We start from the raw sequence: 18,844 nt of genomic DNA on the forward strand, positions 1-18,844 counted from the left end.
AATTCTTCTTTCGTAGCTGCGGATGCTTGTGAGAGGGGTTAATCATAAGTGGGAGGCTTGTCCAGGGAAGGGCAACACCCAAGCACCGGTCCACCCACATATCAAATTATCAAAGTAACGAACGCGAATCATATGAGCATCACGAAAACTAGCTTGACAGGAATTTCCATGTGTCCTCGGGAGCGCTTTGCTTTATATAAGAGTTCGAACAAGCTTGTCCTTTGCTACAAAAAGCATTGGGCCACCTTGCTGCACCTTGTTTACTTTTGTTACTTGTTACCCGTTACGAATTATCTCATCATACAACTATCTATCACCGATAATTTCAGTGCTTGCACAGAATACCTTGCTAAAAAACGCTTGTCATTTCCTTCAGCTCCTCATTGGGTTTGACACTCTTACTTATCGAAAGGACTATGATATAGCCCCTATACTTGTGGGTCATCAGTCCTCCTCGTTGCTATTGCTCAAGGAGGAGCTTTCTTCGTCGGTCGAGCTCTCCGTGCAGCACCCTAAGCGAGCACCCGAGCACCCAAAGACCTTGACGGAGAGCAGATCGGCCTCCATTAATTTAAAATGGAGGACGTGCCCCTCCGACAAGCTATGGGCGCGAGCAAAGGTCTTCCAACCATGTCGGAAGAACGTGACATTAGGGGCAGGAAAATCCACATCCACCCGCATGCCACCATTCCCGCAACCCCTCATGTGCAGCTTCAACGTGCACGGCTGTTCGAGCTCCATTGCCCTCGCGAATGGAGTAGGGAGGCAGAGGCAACCGCGCGGGGGTCTGTGCAGCCTGATGATGAACTCCAGCGGCTGGTCTCCGACGTGTCCCTCCATTAGGGGTTGAGCGATCAGTGTAGGGGTGACCAAGGCGCGCCCCCATCCTCCTCGACCCTGAACGCCACAACGACCACGACCTCTCCTCCTCCCACCTCCCTCACGGCGGGCTTCGCCCCTGCATCTTCGGAGGGAGGAGGGAGACGTTGTCGAGCGGAAGTTCTCGTTGCCACCACTGGAGCAGCGCCACACCCCCAACCTCTCACCATGGTAGGCGAGGACTGCTGCAGGAATGGAAGGAGAAGGGTGTGTGGAGAAACGCCCCGCCCTGCATTCCCTTTTATAGGCAAGCGGGGCAGGGCTAGATTTTTCCATGAAGGTAGCCGCCCTGTTCATCCAGTTCAGCTCCCCCTCACCATCAATGGCTCGAGGAATCAAGGCCGACCCCCTGCACCAATCCAAGGTGTCTGGCTTTCTATCACGGCGCTCATTCCCACGCCCTCCACGCCCGCCACCAACCTTGCACAATGCATGCGATACATGTGGCGGAGGCACCAGTAGCAGGAAAGATAATAGGGTGGCAGTTATCGCCCCATGAACGTGGATCATGGGTAACCCATAGATCGTGGCCCATTATCTCTCCCACTACAATTGGCATCATGCGATGCATGGGAGAACCAAAAACCGACCTGGGCTCAGGTTAATGAGGAAGCCAAGAACACCTCAAAGGACAAGCAACCACTGCCCTCTCGCCTGTGCACTAGGTAGGGCCTACCCCGACGATGCCCGGCAGCATGTTCGGGCCAGGCCCGAGGGCTACTGTCAGTGCAACAAACCCTGGGTGTGTTGCCCAGACCATGCACAGGCTTAAGAGCAAGGTTGCGAAGTCCAAAACCAAACCAAGCAGAAGAGATCAGCTCTTTGAGGAATCAAAGGGCAGATCGAGAAGATCAAGACAAGCGAAAGGAGCAAGATACCACTAAGGAAAAAACCTCCCTTGGCGGGCAGGCGAGCCTGGCGAGGTCGAGGTTGCCCCGAAGAAAAGTCTCAAGACTGCCCCGGCAAGCTTGCCGGGGACACCAAGGACGGACTACCCCGCCAAGGCTCCACCGCTCCACCTCACAGAGACACAAGTCATCGATCAGTGCGGTGTCAAGCCCCCAAGTGACTAAGTGGCTGTTATTTGGCACGTGGCAGCCACTTCCTATGGAAATCGCCTCCAAATGACACCCGTCCAAAGACGTGTCAAGTAGGAAGGCGAGAAGGTGGCTGCACGGCCCGGCAAGGCTTGCCGGGCTGCGCTACAATGTGACAGTAAGCGGCCCATTTAATGCGCTCTGTCCTGCCTGCACAGTTAGGTATGATAGCACTGTTCGCTATCCAATCAGTGCACAATGACTGATTTTCCATTGTGGTGACCCCTTGACCTATAAAAGGAGGGTCATGGCAACCATAGAAAGGATTCGGACCTCTGTATCCTCATATGCGCGTAGCTGCTCTCGTCCCGAGGCATCCTTGCTAGGCTAGAGCGATGTGCCTCCACCTCAATCCCTCATCAATCCACCAAAGCAGGAGTAGGGTTTTACGCCTCGCAGCGGCCCAAACCTGGGTAAAACTGCCCGTGTGATCTCTGTCGTGTTGTGCGATGCTCTTCGCTCTTTGTGAAATGTGCTCATCCCCCCTACCGAACCACAAGGGGCCGATGGCCCCATAGGTGTCTGCGGTTTCCCACGACACCATGAGTAGCAAGTACAACTATTTTTTCGTATTTCGTGTTCCATATCCATAACTAAATATATAAAACAACTTAGAACAGAAAATAAAAACTACTTAGTGATAAAGCAAACAAGCACACACGAGAAAATTCACCCCACTCTATATAACCCACAAGTATAGGGGATTGTTTGTAGCCTTTTTTGATAAATAAGAGTGTCGAACCCAATGAGGAGCTAAAGGTAGAACAAATATTCCGTCAAGTTCTATCGACCACCGATACAACTCTACGCACACTTGACGTTTGTTTTACCTAGAACAAGAATAAAACTAGAAGTAGTTTGTAGGATAGTTTTGCAAGATAATAAAGAAGTGAAAATAAAAGTTAGGTGCTATTTTAATAAAAGTACAATTTAATAAAGCGAGTGTGGAAAAGTGGTGATAGGATTTGCGGAATTGTCCCTAGGCAATCGATAACTAGACCGGTAATCATTCTTGCAATTTTATATGAGGGAGAGGCATGAGCTAACATACTTTCCTTACTTGGATCATATGCACTTATGATTGGAACTCTAGCAAGCATCTGCAACTACCAAAGATCATTAAGGTAAAACCCAACCGAAGCATTAAGTATCAAGTCCTCTTTACTCACATACCCCATAACCCCCTTACTCGGGTTTGTGCTTCTATCACTCACGCCACCCACTATAAGAGAACCATGAACATATTGCAACATCCTACAGCGGGGACCCCTCACATTTGCGCGAGATGGAGGGCACCGTAGGACAGCACCATAATAAAATATACACTCGTACCAACCAAGATCACGATTAACCCATAGGAGAAAATATATCTACTCAAACATCATAGGATGGCAACATAGTATTGGATGATAATATGAAGCATAAAGCACCATGTTCAAGTAGAGGGTACAATGGGTTGCGGGAGAGTGGACCGCTGAATATAGATGGGGGAGGTGATGGAGCTATTGGTGAAGATGACGGAGTTGTTGGAGTAGATCTCCGTCATGCAATATTGCCCCGGCGACGTTCTGGCGCCACCGGGAGAGGGGGGAGAGCCCCACTCCTTCTTCTTCCTTGGCCTCCCCCCTAGATGGGAGGAGAGTTTCCCCTCTAGTCCATGGCCTCCATGGTGGCGAAGGGGCAGGAGCCCCTCCGAGATTGGATCTCCCTCTCCGTTCTCTTATGTTTCTCGTTCCTGTTTTCTAGCCGAAAACCGTTTCTTATATTCCCGAAGATCCTTAACTCCGATTGCGCTGAGATTTTAACACGATTTTTTCTGGATATAAGCTTCCTTGTGCCCGAAGTAGAGCTCCAACCAACCTACAAGGAGGGCACAACCCACCACCATGCGCTTGGGCTGCCTGGCATGCCCAGATGTCTTGTGGTAGTTGTGGGCCCCCGTTTGCGATGATTCCACCTAAAAATTCAAAAATATTCCAAAATAATTCTCCATAAATTTTTATCGTGTTTGGACTTCGGTTGATATGGATATTCTACGAAACAAAAAAACATGCAACAAACAAGAACTGGCACTGGGCACTGGATCAATAGGTTAGTCCAACAAATCATATAAAATGTTGCCAAAGTATGTGAAAGTTGTATAATATTGGCATGAAACAATCAAAAATTACACATACGACGGAGATGTATCATGTACCAGGAAGGTTCTAGAAGGTTCTAGAGTGGGGCCCACCTACATGGGGGACCCACATGAATTTGGGTAGTGGGGAAAGTCCTCATAGCCCTGGTCTAGCCGCACGAAGGTCCTCCCTTAAAAGGAATAGTATCATATCACAAGGGGATAAGATCAGGATCCCTAAAAAAGGGGGATAGCGATCAGTGGGGAGGAAAGGTGGGATTTCGCCCCCCCTTGGCCAATGACCCTAGGCCCTTGGAGGGTAAGCCACCAGCCCCCTCCATGCCTATATAAAGGCGGGGAGGCGTTGGGTGCACCCACCCTTAACCCTTGCCCATTACCTCTCCCAACTCCTCCACATTTCACGGGTACGTGCTTGGCGAAGCCCTGCCAGAATTCCGCTGCCACCACCACCACCACACCGTCATGTTGGTCCCGATCTCATCTACCCCCTCTATCTCTCTTGCTAGATCAATAAGGAGAGGACGTCATCGAGCCGCATGTGTGCTAAACTTGAAGGTGTCATCCGTTCGGCACTTGATCAGGAGTTCGTGGACGGATCGTGATTGGATCGCGAAGACGTTTGACTACATCAACCATGTTTCTTAACGCTTCCGCTTAGCGATCTACAAGGGTATTTAGATCCAATATCTCCTCTAGTAGATGTGCATCTCCTAGATTGATCTTCGTGTGCGTAGGAAATTTTTTGTTTCCCATGCAACGTTCCCCAACAGTGTCCATGTCTATGTGAACCTATAGGGTAGGCACTTAAGGGGCTGCATCCCATTCGGATTGGATCCGAGTGGAAATGGGTGTAGACTCCTAGTGGTGCTCAAGTGTTGAGCCCACCTCAGAGGTCTATATAAAGGGGAGTGGGCGCACCACTTAGGGTGGATCTTTTCCTCCCTCCACAGCCGGCGCCACTCCCCACGCACAATGTCGCGCGACCAGACCTAGCAGTCCACTGCCTGACATTGCTCCCCATACGTGTGGATACCTTGGAGGCATCGCGTTTGTGGTGTTTGTACGAACCGTTCGAGGGATCTGCGAGGAGCCGTTTGTGGGACTTCGTCATTCACGGGAGATCACCGTTCGCGGGACATCGTTGTTTGTGCGAGATCGGACGAATGACTACACGCATCACCAACTCTACTTCTGTTGTGGTGACTACGCATCTAGTGGTAAACCCGATCCCGTGATATATTCTCAGCAGCATGTTCTTGGGTGCGCGGTAGAAACTTTTTATTTGGTGCTAGTGTAGCGTACCGTGTGATCCAACAATATTATCAATCAATCTACCTTCATGATGTGTTATGATTTTTTCTTTGTGTGATCTGATCTCCATGTATGAGTAGTTTGGTAAGGTATGGGTCGAGGTAAGAGCCTTGCAACCTGTTGTATTTGTTGGAGAGATCAATGGAAGTGCTTTGAATTAACATCCCTTGTATAAAATAAATTTGTTCCATAGATGTCTCTTGTCTCGTTCGCGTTCTTCATCCCTACAGGTACCCAGGATCATGTAGAACGAGCCATGAGAGGCTAAGGGCAGGGAGAACGTAAAGTGTTATTCTGAACACCAGTGACAGAAAGGTTTAGTATGGTAAAACAGATGCTATCTCTGGGGATTCAAGAGGTGTAGTCATGCCCAATGCTTTTGTCTGATTACTACAATCTTAATTATCGAGGCAACCCCGCGAGACGGATAGGGCCTTCAGTTGGACAACTGACTCTTGATGCAAGACGCGTGTCGGTCAAGACGTAATTAGGACACATCCCCCACTTCGGTTTGTAAGAAGCACATCTCGATGGGTGACTTCCAACGCACAAATTAAGATCACATCTGGTCCTAACACAAATATATGGTTGTAAGCATTAAGACCTCATACCCATGCCTATTTTTATTATAAGTGTTCTCCTCTAGTTGTTTGATTTGATCCGGTCAAAAGCTGGAATTATTTCTTTAACAAAAGCTTGCCTGAGACCCTAGCTTAAACGATATCATCCTCCCGTGGGTTCGATAACTCAGGGTCGCCTCTGGGGGGAGAAGCGAGAATCCTTGTTGCTTCATTTTCAAATCACCAAAGGAAGTAATCAGGTCCACATTCTCCCTCATTCTCTATTTTTTTCTATTTACCCCTGTTACTTTTTCCCACTCTCTCATCCTTCCTAACACAGCTCATTGTGGTTCAAGCAAAAAGAGCATAGCTGAGCAAACAAACTAGTGCTTTGTCAGATGAAGTGATAGACTCCTCTGTAGGAACCCGTCTCTCTCTACAAGCATTAGCTTGTTCTGAGCTAGGGCATGTGGACTGACGTGGCAAACTGGAGCAGTTGTCCAGCATGGAGCGTAGTACATGCCCTAACCGATCCGGATACATGTCAATCCTAGCCTTGCCCCATATATAAGGCAAGCTATGAGGAATCCAAGAGACTCCCTTCCACCTTTTGATACTTGATCCTAATGATCTCACAATTGTACACCAAGCCCTAGCTCATACGAGGCTAGAGCAATATTACACATCAAAGTAGGGATAGGGCACTATCTCGATCGCAAGGACCCGAACCTGGGTTAATTCTCATATGAGCACCCAACCACGTGCAACAACCCGTCACGAATATCATTGGGTGTTACTTCGATGGTTGGTGCCAGGCAAGGGTGGTGTTGGCTGCAGATCAGATCCAGATGGGATCAAACATCGTCACCAACGTCTTCATTCTGAGCCATATATTAAGTATCACATGTCCTTTTAAACTCTCCCTTACAGGAAAATAGGATTACATTTGAATCGTTGGGGTGCTAAAGTCTTATTTCTCCTCCATTTATCGACTGCCCTCCGTCTCAGTGGAGCAAACTTGTTTGAACTTAGGAGGTTGTAGAAGTAGCGACCAAGAAGTCATTGATGTTAGACCAAAAGACGTCAGCAATCACGATCTACCTAGCAAATCACAACCCCGGATAAGAAAACACCAAAAAGGACTTGTAAAAACTCTAAAGGCCACGAGTATCGGCCAAATCTAGATGGTACCAAAAACTCCTGGAAGATCCACCTGAGACACACCTCCACACACCCTCCATGGGAAATAAACTGAAGGAAATCTGCCCTAGAGGCAATAATAAAGTTGTTATTTATATTTCCTTATAGCATGATAAATGTTTATTATTCATGCTAGAATTGTATTAACCGGAAACTTAGTACATGTGTGAATACATAGACAAACAGAGTGTCCCTAGTATGCCTCTACTTGGTTAAGTTTCCTGACCATAGACATGTGTTGTCATTTGATGAACGGGATCACATCATTAGGAGAATGATGTGATGGATAAGACCCATCTGTTAGCTTAGCATAATGATCATTTAGTTTTATTGCCATTGCTTTCTTCATGACTTATACATATTCCTCTGACTATGAGATTATGCAACTCCCGAATACCGGAGGAACACCTTGTGTGCTATCAAACATCACAACGTAACTGGGTGATTATAAATATGCTCTACAGGTGTCTTCGGAAGTGTTTGTTGAGTTGGCATAGATCGAGATTAGGATTTGTCACTCCGAGTATCGGAGAGGTATCTCTGGGCCCTCTCGGTAATACACATCACTACAAGCCTTGCAAGCAATGTGACTAATGATTTAGTTGCGGGATGATGTATTACGGAATGAGTAAAGAGACTACAAGCCTTGAACTAGGTATAAGGATACCGACGATCGAATCTCGGGCAAGTAACATACCCATGACAAAGGAAATAGCGTATGTTGTTATGCGATTTGACCGATAAAGATCTTCGTAGAATATGTAGGAGCCAATATGAGCATCCAGGTTCCGCCATTGGTTATTGACCGGAGATATGTCTCGGTCATGTCTACATAGTTCTCGAACCCGTAGGGTCCGCACGCTTAACGTTCGATGATGATTTCTATTATGAGTTATGTGTTTTGGTGACCAAAGTTTGTTCGAAGTCCCTGATGAGATCACAGACATGACGAGGAGTCTCGAAATGATCAAGAGGTAAAGATTCATATATTGGAAGGTTATATTCGGACATCGGAATGGTTCCGAGTGATTCGGGTATTTTTTCGGAGTACCGAGGGGTTACCTGAACCCCCCGGGGAAGTGTTGGGCCAACAAGGGCCTAAAGGGAGAGAGAGGGAAGCCCGTGTGGGTGGCCGCGTGCCCCCCTCCTAGGGAGTCCGAATAGGACAAAGAGGAAGGGGCGGGGCCCCCTTCCCTTTCCCTCTCCCTCTCCTTCCTATTCCCTCTGGTGGAGAAAGGAAAGGGGGGGCGAATCCTACTTGGACTAGGAGTCCAAGTAAGACTCCCCCCATGGCGCGCCCCTCCTGGCCACCGGCCTCCTCCTCCCCCCTTTATATATGGGGGCAGGGGCACCCCAAAGGCACACCAAGAAATCTCTTAGCCGTGTGCGGTGCCCCCCCCCTCCACAGTTTACTCCTCCGGTCATATTGTCGTAGTGCTTAGGCGAAGCCCTGCGCGGATCACATCACCATCACCGTCACCACGCCGTCGTGATGTCGGAACTCTCCCTCGACCCTCTACTGGATCAAGAGATCGAGGGACATCATCGAGTTGAACGTGTGTTGAACAAGGAGGTGACGTACGCTCGGTACTTGGATCAGTTGGATCGTGAAGACGTTCAACTACGTCAACCACATTAACCTAACGCTTCCATTTTCGGACTACGAGGGTACGTGGACACACTCTCCCCCTCTTGTTGCTATGCATCTCCTAGGTAGATCTTGCGTGATCGTAGGAATTTTTTTGAATTGCATGCTACGTTCCCTAACATAAACACACCAACGGAACTGGGATAAGATGGGAGGACATTGTTCCCACACGGGGACCTCGCCGCCGCCTTGTCACCCAAACTAGACACATAGACTACTTAATGTAACTTGAACCAAGTCGCCCATGCTGCTGCATTCCAAATCCGCCGTTGAGGTTAAGCACGCCGCCGTCCAGGACTATGCCTCGACACCCTCTTCTCCGGTGACCTGGCCATGCCAGGTCGTCGTTGAAGATCGCCATCGTGATGGATCTGGGATCCTCCGAATGCCACTAGCAAGAACGGCCAGCCGAAATATGCCGCGGCGCAGCTCGACCACACAGCCTCAACATGCACGTCACAGGAGCCCCCCCCCCTCCCCCCGCGCGCCGCAATTCAAAACGTCCCCGACGGCTGCTCTGGCTTTGCCAAGCGGCGAGAGGCAAAGAAGACAGGCTGCCCGCTAGGGTTTCTTATCGCCACGCGAAACTGAGAATAACTTTATAGATAAGGAATAGAACAACCCAACATTGAGCTTAAAAGCCAGTTTGGGACTGCTCCATCCTTCGAAAACCACCTCCACTCCACCAAATTCACTTTGAAGCAGATCTACCCAGGAGTTGCAACTGCACCAAAGAGCAGTGGATTATGTTTGGCTTGCAGCTAGCTCCAGCTTCAAAGAATGAAAAGTTTGGCGGGAAATGACTAATTTTACGGAAAAACCGAAGAAGTGTCCACTTATTGGTGGAAATGTGGGGTAATCTTCCCCCAAGTCCATGAGGAACTTCAAACTAGACTTTTCGGAGCACTCCTTCAAGTGCTTCACGGAAAACATGAAGTTGACCTCATATTCGAGTTTTTGTATGGAGCATGATATCATGGGCTACCCCGTTTGGTTTGTGATTTTGAGAGCAGAGCAGACGGGTGTTCCTCCATGAAACCAAGGGACGAGTGGCAGGGCAGCAGGAGTCAACCACCTCCATCGTCGAGAGCATCCTCGATGCGACTGATCCTTTGCTGGAAGAAAGGCATCCGATCCATGCTCCTGCTTGCATGTTGGGAAATCTGGCAGGAACGCAACAACTACACGTTCAAAAACAAGATGCAGCAACGCAGATGATGAATCAAAGGACAGCAGCAGCAACGCTGGATCTTTCAAACAAAAAAAGAGCAGAGCAGGCCCTGATATTCCAGAAATTTTACCTACGCTGTTGATGCAAACGTATATCACCAGTACACGCTACAATTTGATAGCTGATGGAGTGCCCATCAATGCATTTATGGGGATGGAAAGATATTTCTTGTTTTTTACTGGTTCAGACAAATAACACAAATATCAATCAAATTGCCGATAATCATGATAATGATTTGTAAAGGACGCCTGCACCATGATGTCAAGCCATCAAATCAAATGTCAACTTGTATACGTATTAATGAGATGATAAATCAGAGAAATGCAAACATAGCAGACATGGCTGATGCCTTGGCTACAATCTATGGCTCGTCTTGCATCAGACACCGCAACAAGTCATGTACTATGCCTGGTTCGTCGAGTCTACTAAGATCCAGACAATGTCAGGTCTGGATGGTCATCGCTCGTCAATTCTGTTGTACCATATGATCTGACCACCCATTCTTCTGATCAGTTTCTTGGGAACCCAAAACCCAAATATAAATAATAATTAAGCATGTCTAATGGCAATGTGATACACCACAGCTCTCCAACAGCATAAGAAAAGATTCAGAAAACTGAAAAGTGGCGAGCAAACACGAGAAAACTCCTGACATATCATCTGTAGCGATCACGTTCACGCTCGGTGCCGCGCTCCCAGCTTCTCTCGCTGCCACGGTCTCTACCCCTGTCCCTCCCCCTTTCCTTCTCGCGGTCTCTGCTCCTGCTTCGGCTACGGCGCCGCTCTCTTCCATGAGAACCTCTGTCTCTGTTCCTGCTTTCCCTTTCATCGTAGTCGTCCCTGCCCCGATCTCTGCTCCTCTCTCGGCCTTCTCTCTCAGTGGAACCTACAGTAGCGAAATCACCAGTTCATGCACAGCACATGCAAAATGGAAAACTCTAGTCCCAGTATTACAGAATTTAAAGTGCTTCCATGACAAGAACTATGGAAGTAACACACGACTTAATCAAACGAGAATGCCTTAAAAGCGAAGAAAAAAAGAGCAGATATTACCACGGTGCTCGACTTCCCATCCAGCACGTCCAGACCCAGGAAGAGCTGGTGTACTCTCAGTTTGATGTGATTTAGCACGGAACTTCTTTTTGAGGTTACCAAATTCATCATACATTTCTCCATCATCCTACAAAAAGAAAATTTTGATATGGAAACCCAATATCATGACACAAATACAATAATGCAAAAGAAAGCATCCTACCTCCTCAGCTTCTTTCCGGCGCCTCCGTACTTCTTCTAGTTCTTCTTCATCAAGTTCCTTAAAGCCGCCACCCCGGCCACCTCTGCAAAGACAATAATTGATGAGAAAAGGTGTAAGACACAAATATGTACCCTCGATGTAAGTAATCAGATACAAAGCTGCTTAGCTTTGACCATAACATAGTGCACCCAGTTGTGGGTGGATCATAACACTGTAGACACTACTGCTACACTGGGCGTCAGATCGGTGAAGGATGCACGATGCGACTTAATCGAAATTGAATTCGCAACATGTTCAGTACAAATAATTTTTAACATGTAATATGTAGTACCTCACACCACCTTCATTGTGACCTGGCCTAGAGGTGTTACAGACATTACATTTGGTTCGCTTTGCCCAGTTTACATTGCCACACCTGAAACACACATAGAAAATAGGTTTCATATCAGATAGCAGCCTTATAGAACAGTACAAAACAATGTCCATCTATTACTCTCAAGAACTTTAATTGGCCAAAAGTAAGACTAGAAAGAGGGTATCCTCCTTGCGAGGTCTATACAATACTTGGATGACAATGGACAATAGCAATTACAATATGATGAAGCAAACTTAGCCTGTAACAAGGATAATAAAACATGTGATAACCATTCTAAAATCATTTGCCACCAAAACAGCCACCATTTTTTTTAAATAGTAAGATGGGTACTCCCAGTTTCACAAAATATAAGGCACATAAATGCTGTCCTAAGTCAAATGACCAAGTTCGTAGAAAAAATATCAAACATCTAAAATACCAAATCAACAGATGTCAATATTTCTTTTTCTATACCACAAAATTAGTCAAACTTTTTTTTTAAAACGACTCAGGACATTAATTTTGGGAAGGAGGGAGTACAAATGGAGGTGTAAAGACAAAGTAATAAAGAGGCATATCAAAGCAATGGAATAAAAAATATTTAGATGTCCTTACATCGTACATGGCCAATCATTAGGACCAAACAGCCCAGGGGGACCACCAACAGCAGCAGCAGCACGACTGCCTCTTGCATCATCACTACCACGACCTCTACCCCTACCACCACCACCACCACCAGATCCACTAACACCAGCAGGGCGAGAGGCTCCACAACGATTACAAACACCACGGAAGGCAAAGTTTACATTGCCACAGCTGAAAGAAGAAATCATATAAGAAAGGATAGACTGCATAGTAAAGACCAAACTAGTCAACAACAACAGAAAAGTTGCTCACCAATCGTAACAGACCTTGTATTTGGACACATCCAATCTCCATCTTGCTGCCAAGCTTTTGCTGGACCATCACCACGCCCTCTACCTCTGCCTGATCCGTTATCCAATTCATCTTGTCCAACAATCTCAGCATCGACGCTCACATTGGTGAAGTTATCAACTGTATCTTTGTTTTTTGACTCAGCTATGTGAACCTGGATGATGCTTCCATGGAAATCCTTATTATTGAACCATTCCACAGCAGCTGAAGCAGCATGGGGATCTTCAAATGTGACTGTTGCATCACCCTTTGGTTCATTTGTAACTTTGTCCCTGTATATCCAAATCTTTGGATGGCCAGTCCTTTTGTCCTTCTGTTGAGATATGACAAGAGGAAATGACAAATCTATCATGAAATGGAATTAACAAGGGTTTACAAGACCATTCAAGAACTTGCATGTGGTTGCAAAAATGTTACCTGGTAAGACCCATACCTTTAGCAACCCTATGGTGCCAAAATATTCAGCCAACATGGTCTCATCAGTTCCAGGAGGCAGATTGCATACATAAATAGAGCCATTTGGGGGTCCTCGTGACATATATCCAGCCATCTGTAACACAAAGGTCAGCTGTGGATGATCAGTGCAATTCCTCAAAGCATGTTTTTCGAAACAACATCACAAGCACAAAAGTGCAAATGCCAAAACTAGCAACAAGAATAACAGAGTAGGCCCGCGAGTAAAACAGGAAGAAGATAAGGAGGATAAGCCATGGATTAACATATCATAAGCTTGCAAAAAGGCTACGCGTAATGTTAAGTGACTGTTCAGCATGGTGAACTTAAGTGTCGAACAACCATCCATTATTGTTCAAATTCAGTTTGAGGGGGGCTGCTTTGCACACAACAGGTAAAAATGAAGGAATTCTTAGTTGCAAAAATTGACACATAACTTATTGATTTGTGATGTTACAGCATTTCAGCAGAAAACTTGCAGAGGATAGATACTCCATCACCATTTCAAGATGGATGCACATCAAGAGCTACCAATTTGACACGTCTACTTATCAGCGGTAAATGCAATGGCAATTGCAGATATTTAACCAGCCGTACAAAGGATGGGCCCAAAATACAGTTCAAAGTTAACAGCAATAGATCTCTTTTAGCGCAACATTTCAAACAACAAACAGCTGAAAAATTAGTCGGGCGTAAACAGCCAAAGACTGACACGGAGCATCAGAACGCCGTGACTACAACTGGATCACAGTCGAGGACCTCGATAAAAACTTGACCGGCGTCAGAAATCCAACGGGTAACACATGCGAGTGGCAAGCATAGGACGTAACTAGAACCCCATCGATGAGGCAGGAATCCCGTAAATTTCCTCGCCGCGCGACAAACAGCAGTGAGCGGGAGGGGGCGGCGGAGGTTTACCTAGTCCAGGATGAGCCGAGGCGGACAGCGCGTACCGAGAGTATGCGAGGAAGGCCGTGCGCCTCGTGCTCTGCCGACGCGAACACGGCGGCGGCCGCGTGGGTGAGGAGCCGCGGCGGCGCTAGGTTTGGGCGGATCTCGGCGCTCTCTGCGTGCTTGGGGATGACGTTTCGTGCGGGATGGGCAGACGCAATTAGGGAGAGAGCAGGGCAGGCTGAGATGCTGGGCTTCTGGGCTGTCAACGATTGTAAGTTGGGCTGTAAAGAAGTGGGCTAAATTCGGTTAGATCGGTTAATTGTTCCCCTGGATACCAGAAGACGAACTCGAGAAAAGAAAAAAAAAACTAAAGAATGGTCGTCACGGGAGAGCAATTAATTGAGGAGCCCTCCTTCAGGAACCTTCTAACGATCACTTGGGTGGACTGAGAGCGCGTCACTTGGCGCACTCTCAGCAGCCGCCGCCATGTGTCCCCTCTAAGCGCTCCCTTCATATTTTTATTTATTTTTCCGCATGAGTTTTCGGATTTTTAGATTTTTTGTCGGCTTTTCGGTTTTACACCGGTCTTTCTTAGTTTTTCGACAAAAAAATTGAAAAAGAATTGCTTGAAAGAATGCGTTTATTTTTTTTTCCTTCCGTAAGAGTCACGATTTTGCTTCCACGAGATGCATTGTGCCTCTCGAAAACAGAAAAAAAAAATATGTTTTCTTTTCTTCTCTTTTCGTGAGAGGCATAGTTTTAGTTTCGCAAGAGACCTGGTTTTGCTTTCGCGAGAGTCATAGTCGTGCCTCTCGAAAATGAAAAAAACATGTTTTCTCTTTTTTTTTCTTTTCTGAGAGGCGCGGTTTTGCTTCCTCGCCGTGCTTCTCGAAAACGGACAAAAATGTGCTTTATTTTTTTTTCTTTCGTGAGAGACACGGTTTTGCTTCCGTAAGAGGCACGATCGTGCCTCTCGGAAATGAAAAAAAATATGTGTTTTTCTTTCTTTCGTGAGAGGCATGATTTTGCTTCCGCGAGAGGCATGATTGTGCCTCTCGGAAAGGAAAAAAAATTGTGTTCTCAGTTTAGTTTTTTCATCTAGTTTTTTATCAAAAAATGTTCGTCAAAATCTATTAACATAGGATCTAGTTTGAAATATCTGGACACAAGGAATCAAACGCTAAAAACGGTTCGAGATTTGGACACATAGTTCAAGAGATAAAATATTTTGAATAAATGGATCTACGAAAAAAAACTCCTAGATTACGACAAGTGGTGTACATGCAATGCTTCATATGTCGCAACCTGGGAAGATAGGAATGATCTTTAGAAGGAATATTCCTCAATTAGTGATCTCGCAGTCATGGGTGCCCCTATTTGCCGCGGTATGCGCCGGGAGACGGATGCGCGCGCCCCCCGCCCCCCCCCCCCCCACGGCCCATTTGGGCCGGCCAATGAGCGGTGGCAGAGCGCCCCCAATTTTCTTCTTTTGTTTATTTCTTCTCTTTTTTTTAATTATTTGTGATTTCAAAAGTTCCAAAATTCACCAACAAATGTCCCTCGATTCAAATAATATTTATGAATTTAAAAAATATTCATGATTTCAAAAAATGTTCCTGAATTTGGATATTGATGAACATTTTTGTCAGATGAACAAAATTTTGAATTTGATGAACATCTTTTGAACTTGATGAAAAAATTCTCGATTCAAGAACATTTTTTTAAAAAACCGGATAGACTTTCATAAAAATGGATGAATATTTTTTGAATTTGATGAATATTTTTAAAAATTATGGTGAAACAATTTTGAATACGATGAACATTTTTCATTTTTTTGAACTTGATGAACATTTTCTCAATTCAACAACACTTTTTGAAAATAGGATAAACTTTTTGAAAAGTGTATGAGCATTTTTCAAAATTATGGTGAACAAATTTTGAATCCGTTATTTTTTAATTGCATGAACATTTTTTGAATTCAGTGAACAAAAAATGTTCACGATTTTAAAAAATTGTTTATGAAAACGAGAAAAAAAGGGAAATGAAGAGGAAGAAAAATCGGAAAAGAAAAGAAACTAGAACGATAAAAGAAATGAAGAGGCAAAAAGGAAAAAAAGGAAAATTGAAAAAGAAGAAAAAACCGAAAAAAAAAATCAGTTTGGGAAGGTTCAAATCGAACATGAACTACCCGGGCCGGGCCACGTATACGCAGCTGGGCATGGGGGACGAGGGGTACGCGTGCTGTCGCTTGGCGGCGACCTACACGCCGAAGCTATTTTTTAAAAATAATATATTTTTTAATTAATTTGTACAAATATTACGCCTATGTTTTTATTTTAAGAAATAAAAATATCAGCGTAATATTTATGCAAATTAATTAAAAAATGTATTATTTTAAAAAAAATTAGCCACGCCGAATAAGAGCTGCCAGTGGTCACCTTATATAAGGGAGGCCGATGGTGTATTATTTTTAAAAATAAAAATATCAGCGTAATATTTATGCAAATTAATTAAAAAATGTATTATTTTAAAAAAAATTAGCCACGCCGAATAAGAGCTGCCAGTGGTCACCTTATATAAGGGGCGAGGCGAAAGGTGATCCACGAGGAATTTTTCTCATGGTAATAAGTGTTTTGTTTATATTATAAAGATCATAGTACAAATTAGTACACACCAGAATGAAAAAACTGAAAAATATAGTAGAATGCTAGCATTTACATAAAGGAAGTCAAGCCAAGAAGAAAAAAGATACCAAGGCTAAAAAATCATTTGAACTTGACACCAACGCCCATCACTTGACTTTGGCGCCATCAAAGTAGTCATCAAAGGAAAAAAATGACGGATTACCTCCTCACTCGAACTCGACGCGGTTCCATCGTTGATATGCACCTTTGCGGACCTCCAAGATGGCTCATCAAAGATGAAAACCATTATCATTGAACAAATCAGACCGAGGCAACACCCCGAACACGTCATTGAACTCTAAATCTGGCACCCCGCATGACTAAGACGTTGGAGGAGAAAATCATACCTGCCATCCACGATCAACAAACCCAGCACACGATCCACCATCTTCCAAATATCGTCGATGTAGACCACAATCTGCATCCGCTCCTGGACTATCACCCAAGCTCCGTGTCGTTGCTGGAGCAAACGTCATCGCAACGGTGGAGCCTGAGGACATTGGTCCACCACGAGGATGCTGCTTTCTCCACACCACCCTTTCTTGAATAGTCTGGTTTCCAAATCCATCCCCAACCAGGACCGATCGTCTCATGGGGGAAGGGGCTGAAGAATCTTTATTCAGCGCCACCATCGCCGCTGCCGAAGCCAAGACGATGAACCATCTAAAAACCTAGACTACCATCTAAAAACCTAGACTATGAGGGCCTAAAGATGGTCCACGCGCGTGAATCCAACAACCCACTCACCACCGACCGAGGTCATCGACGAGAGGACCTGTCGGAGGAACGATGGCGGATTGACTCCCTAGCGGCTAGCACTAGGGAGATAGCTTTTCTTTCTTCGGTTGGAACAAAGAAACTTGTATCCACGAGGATATTTTTCAAAGTCCTTTCTCCACCCATTGCTTCACATATTTTTTTGACAGATATTCAAGGTCTCTAGAAGCCGGCTACTGCGGTTCCTAGAATGAAAATGAATAAGACCATTGGATCGCACCTCCGAATAACCTTGTGAAAATCAATGTCGACGCACTTGTGTCAAAGGAACGGAGATTTCAGTACAATGGGAGCAGTTTGCAGAGATGGAGATTGGAACTTCATTGGAGCCTCGACCATTTTTTTCTCTGGAATCTCGGACCGGCTACCCTTGAGGCTTTAGCTGTTAGAGAAGCCTTAACACTTACACAAGATCTATATGTCCAGCAAATTCATGTCGCCTCTGGACTGCAAGGTAGTGATTGATGACATACAACAAAGGGGTGCGACTAGTTAAGGGAATCTTACACAAGATGATAAACCATAGGGCTGCCTTCCCAATTTGTAATGTCGAATCTCACAATTGGGCGAAACATGATTTATCTTTAGGGGCTGGCCGCTATCTCTAATTCGAAATGTTAGACCTACGTAGTACTTCTACTTAACTTACGTAAATCCCTTCCCTACGAGTTAAACTGCCCCCTCCACCCTGAATTTTATGGTGGGCTTGTGCCCCAACTAATGATTAATATAAAACTGCCAAATCAGATCATATGTAAGGTGCGTAAGAAACATTACGTAGGTGTAGCTTTACTCTATCTGGTTAGGCCACCCCAATGATATTTCATTTGCTCTTGTAAATATTGTGATGACTTAATAAAGCTTCTGAGATTGTGTTAAAAATGAATGTTTTCTTTAATCTCAAAAAATATGAATGTTTTTTAGTGAAATTCATGAATGAACATTTTTACGAAACTTGTATCCTATATACCTAAGTGATTTATCCTCACTATCTTATTTATCTTGACATGCAGTCTATCCATATCATTAAGTAGGTCCACCATGTAATGGATGCTTTCGCGCTAACTCTTCATACGCATGCAGCCTGCCACAAAATAACCATTAACTATTTTTTGTGCGCACTCAAGGAGCAATGTCATTTTAGGTTTAATTTTTATTTGTATATTTGTATATGTCTTGACGTCTTCCAATCCACTTTAGACATTTAGCATGAATCTCGTGTTCAGCCATCTGGTTAGACAGCATGTGTTGTTAATGCGATCATCCGATTCCAGAAGCCCAAACTCGTTCTCATTCTCTTGCGCTTCCTGCCCATGTCTCTTTTGCTCCCCACGTGTCATGAAATTGTGCTAGGTGACCTCCAGTGTTTCAAGCAACCTCCCAATCCCAATTTGTTTATATTGTCTACAGAGAGGTAGCTCATC

At 45.3% G+C, this 18,844-nt stretch overlaps 1 protein-coding gene across 2 annotated transcripts; it reads right to left on the reverse strand.

Annotated features, from left to right (window-relative positions):
* Nucleotides 1-10,583: 10,583 nt before the first annotated feature.
* Nucleotides 10,584-14,177, reverse strand: LOC125509054 (transcription initiation factor TFIID subunit 15). Of its 2 annotated transcripts, none has more exons than XM_048673930.1 (8): nucleotides 13,984-14,177; nucleotides 13,046-13,162; nucleotides 12,588-12,925; nucleotides 12,292-12,492; nucleotides 11,653-11,736; nucleotides 11,322-11,403; nucleotides 11,123-11,246; nucleotides 10,584-10,952 (listed from the first exon to the last, which is right to left on the reverse strand). In XM_048673930.1, the coding sequence occupies exons 2-8, from the start codon at nucleotides 13,160-13,162 to the stop codon at nucleotides 10,723-10,725; spliced, it is 1,176 nt and encodes a 391-aa protein (XP_048529887.1). In that variant the 5' UTR covers nucleotides 13,984-14,177; the 3' UTR covers nucleotides 10,584-10,722. The 2 variants fall into 2 exon arrangements, with proteins under 2 accessions (XP_048529887.1, XP_048529886.1); XM_048673929.1 differs by having other exon boundaries at nucleotides 11,120-11,246.
* Nucleotides 14,178-18,844: the final 4,667 nt, after the last annotated feature.

Source organism: Triticum urartu, chromosome 5, assembly GCF_003073215.2.
Source record: "Triticum urartu cultivar G1812 chromosome 5, Tu2.1, whole genome shotgun sequence".
In the NCBI taxonomy this organism is placed as follows: domain Eukaryota; kingdom Viridiplantae; phylum Streptophyta; class Magnoliopsida; order Poales; family Poaceae; genus Triticum; species Triticum urartu.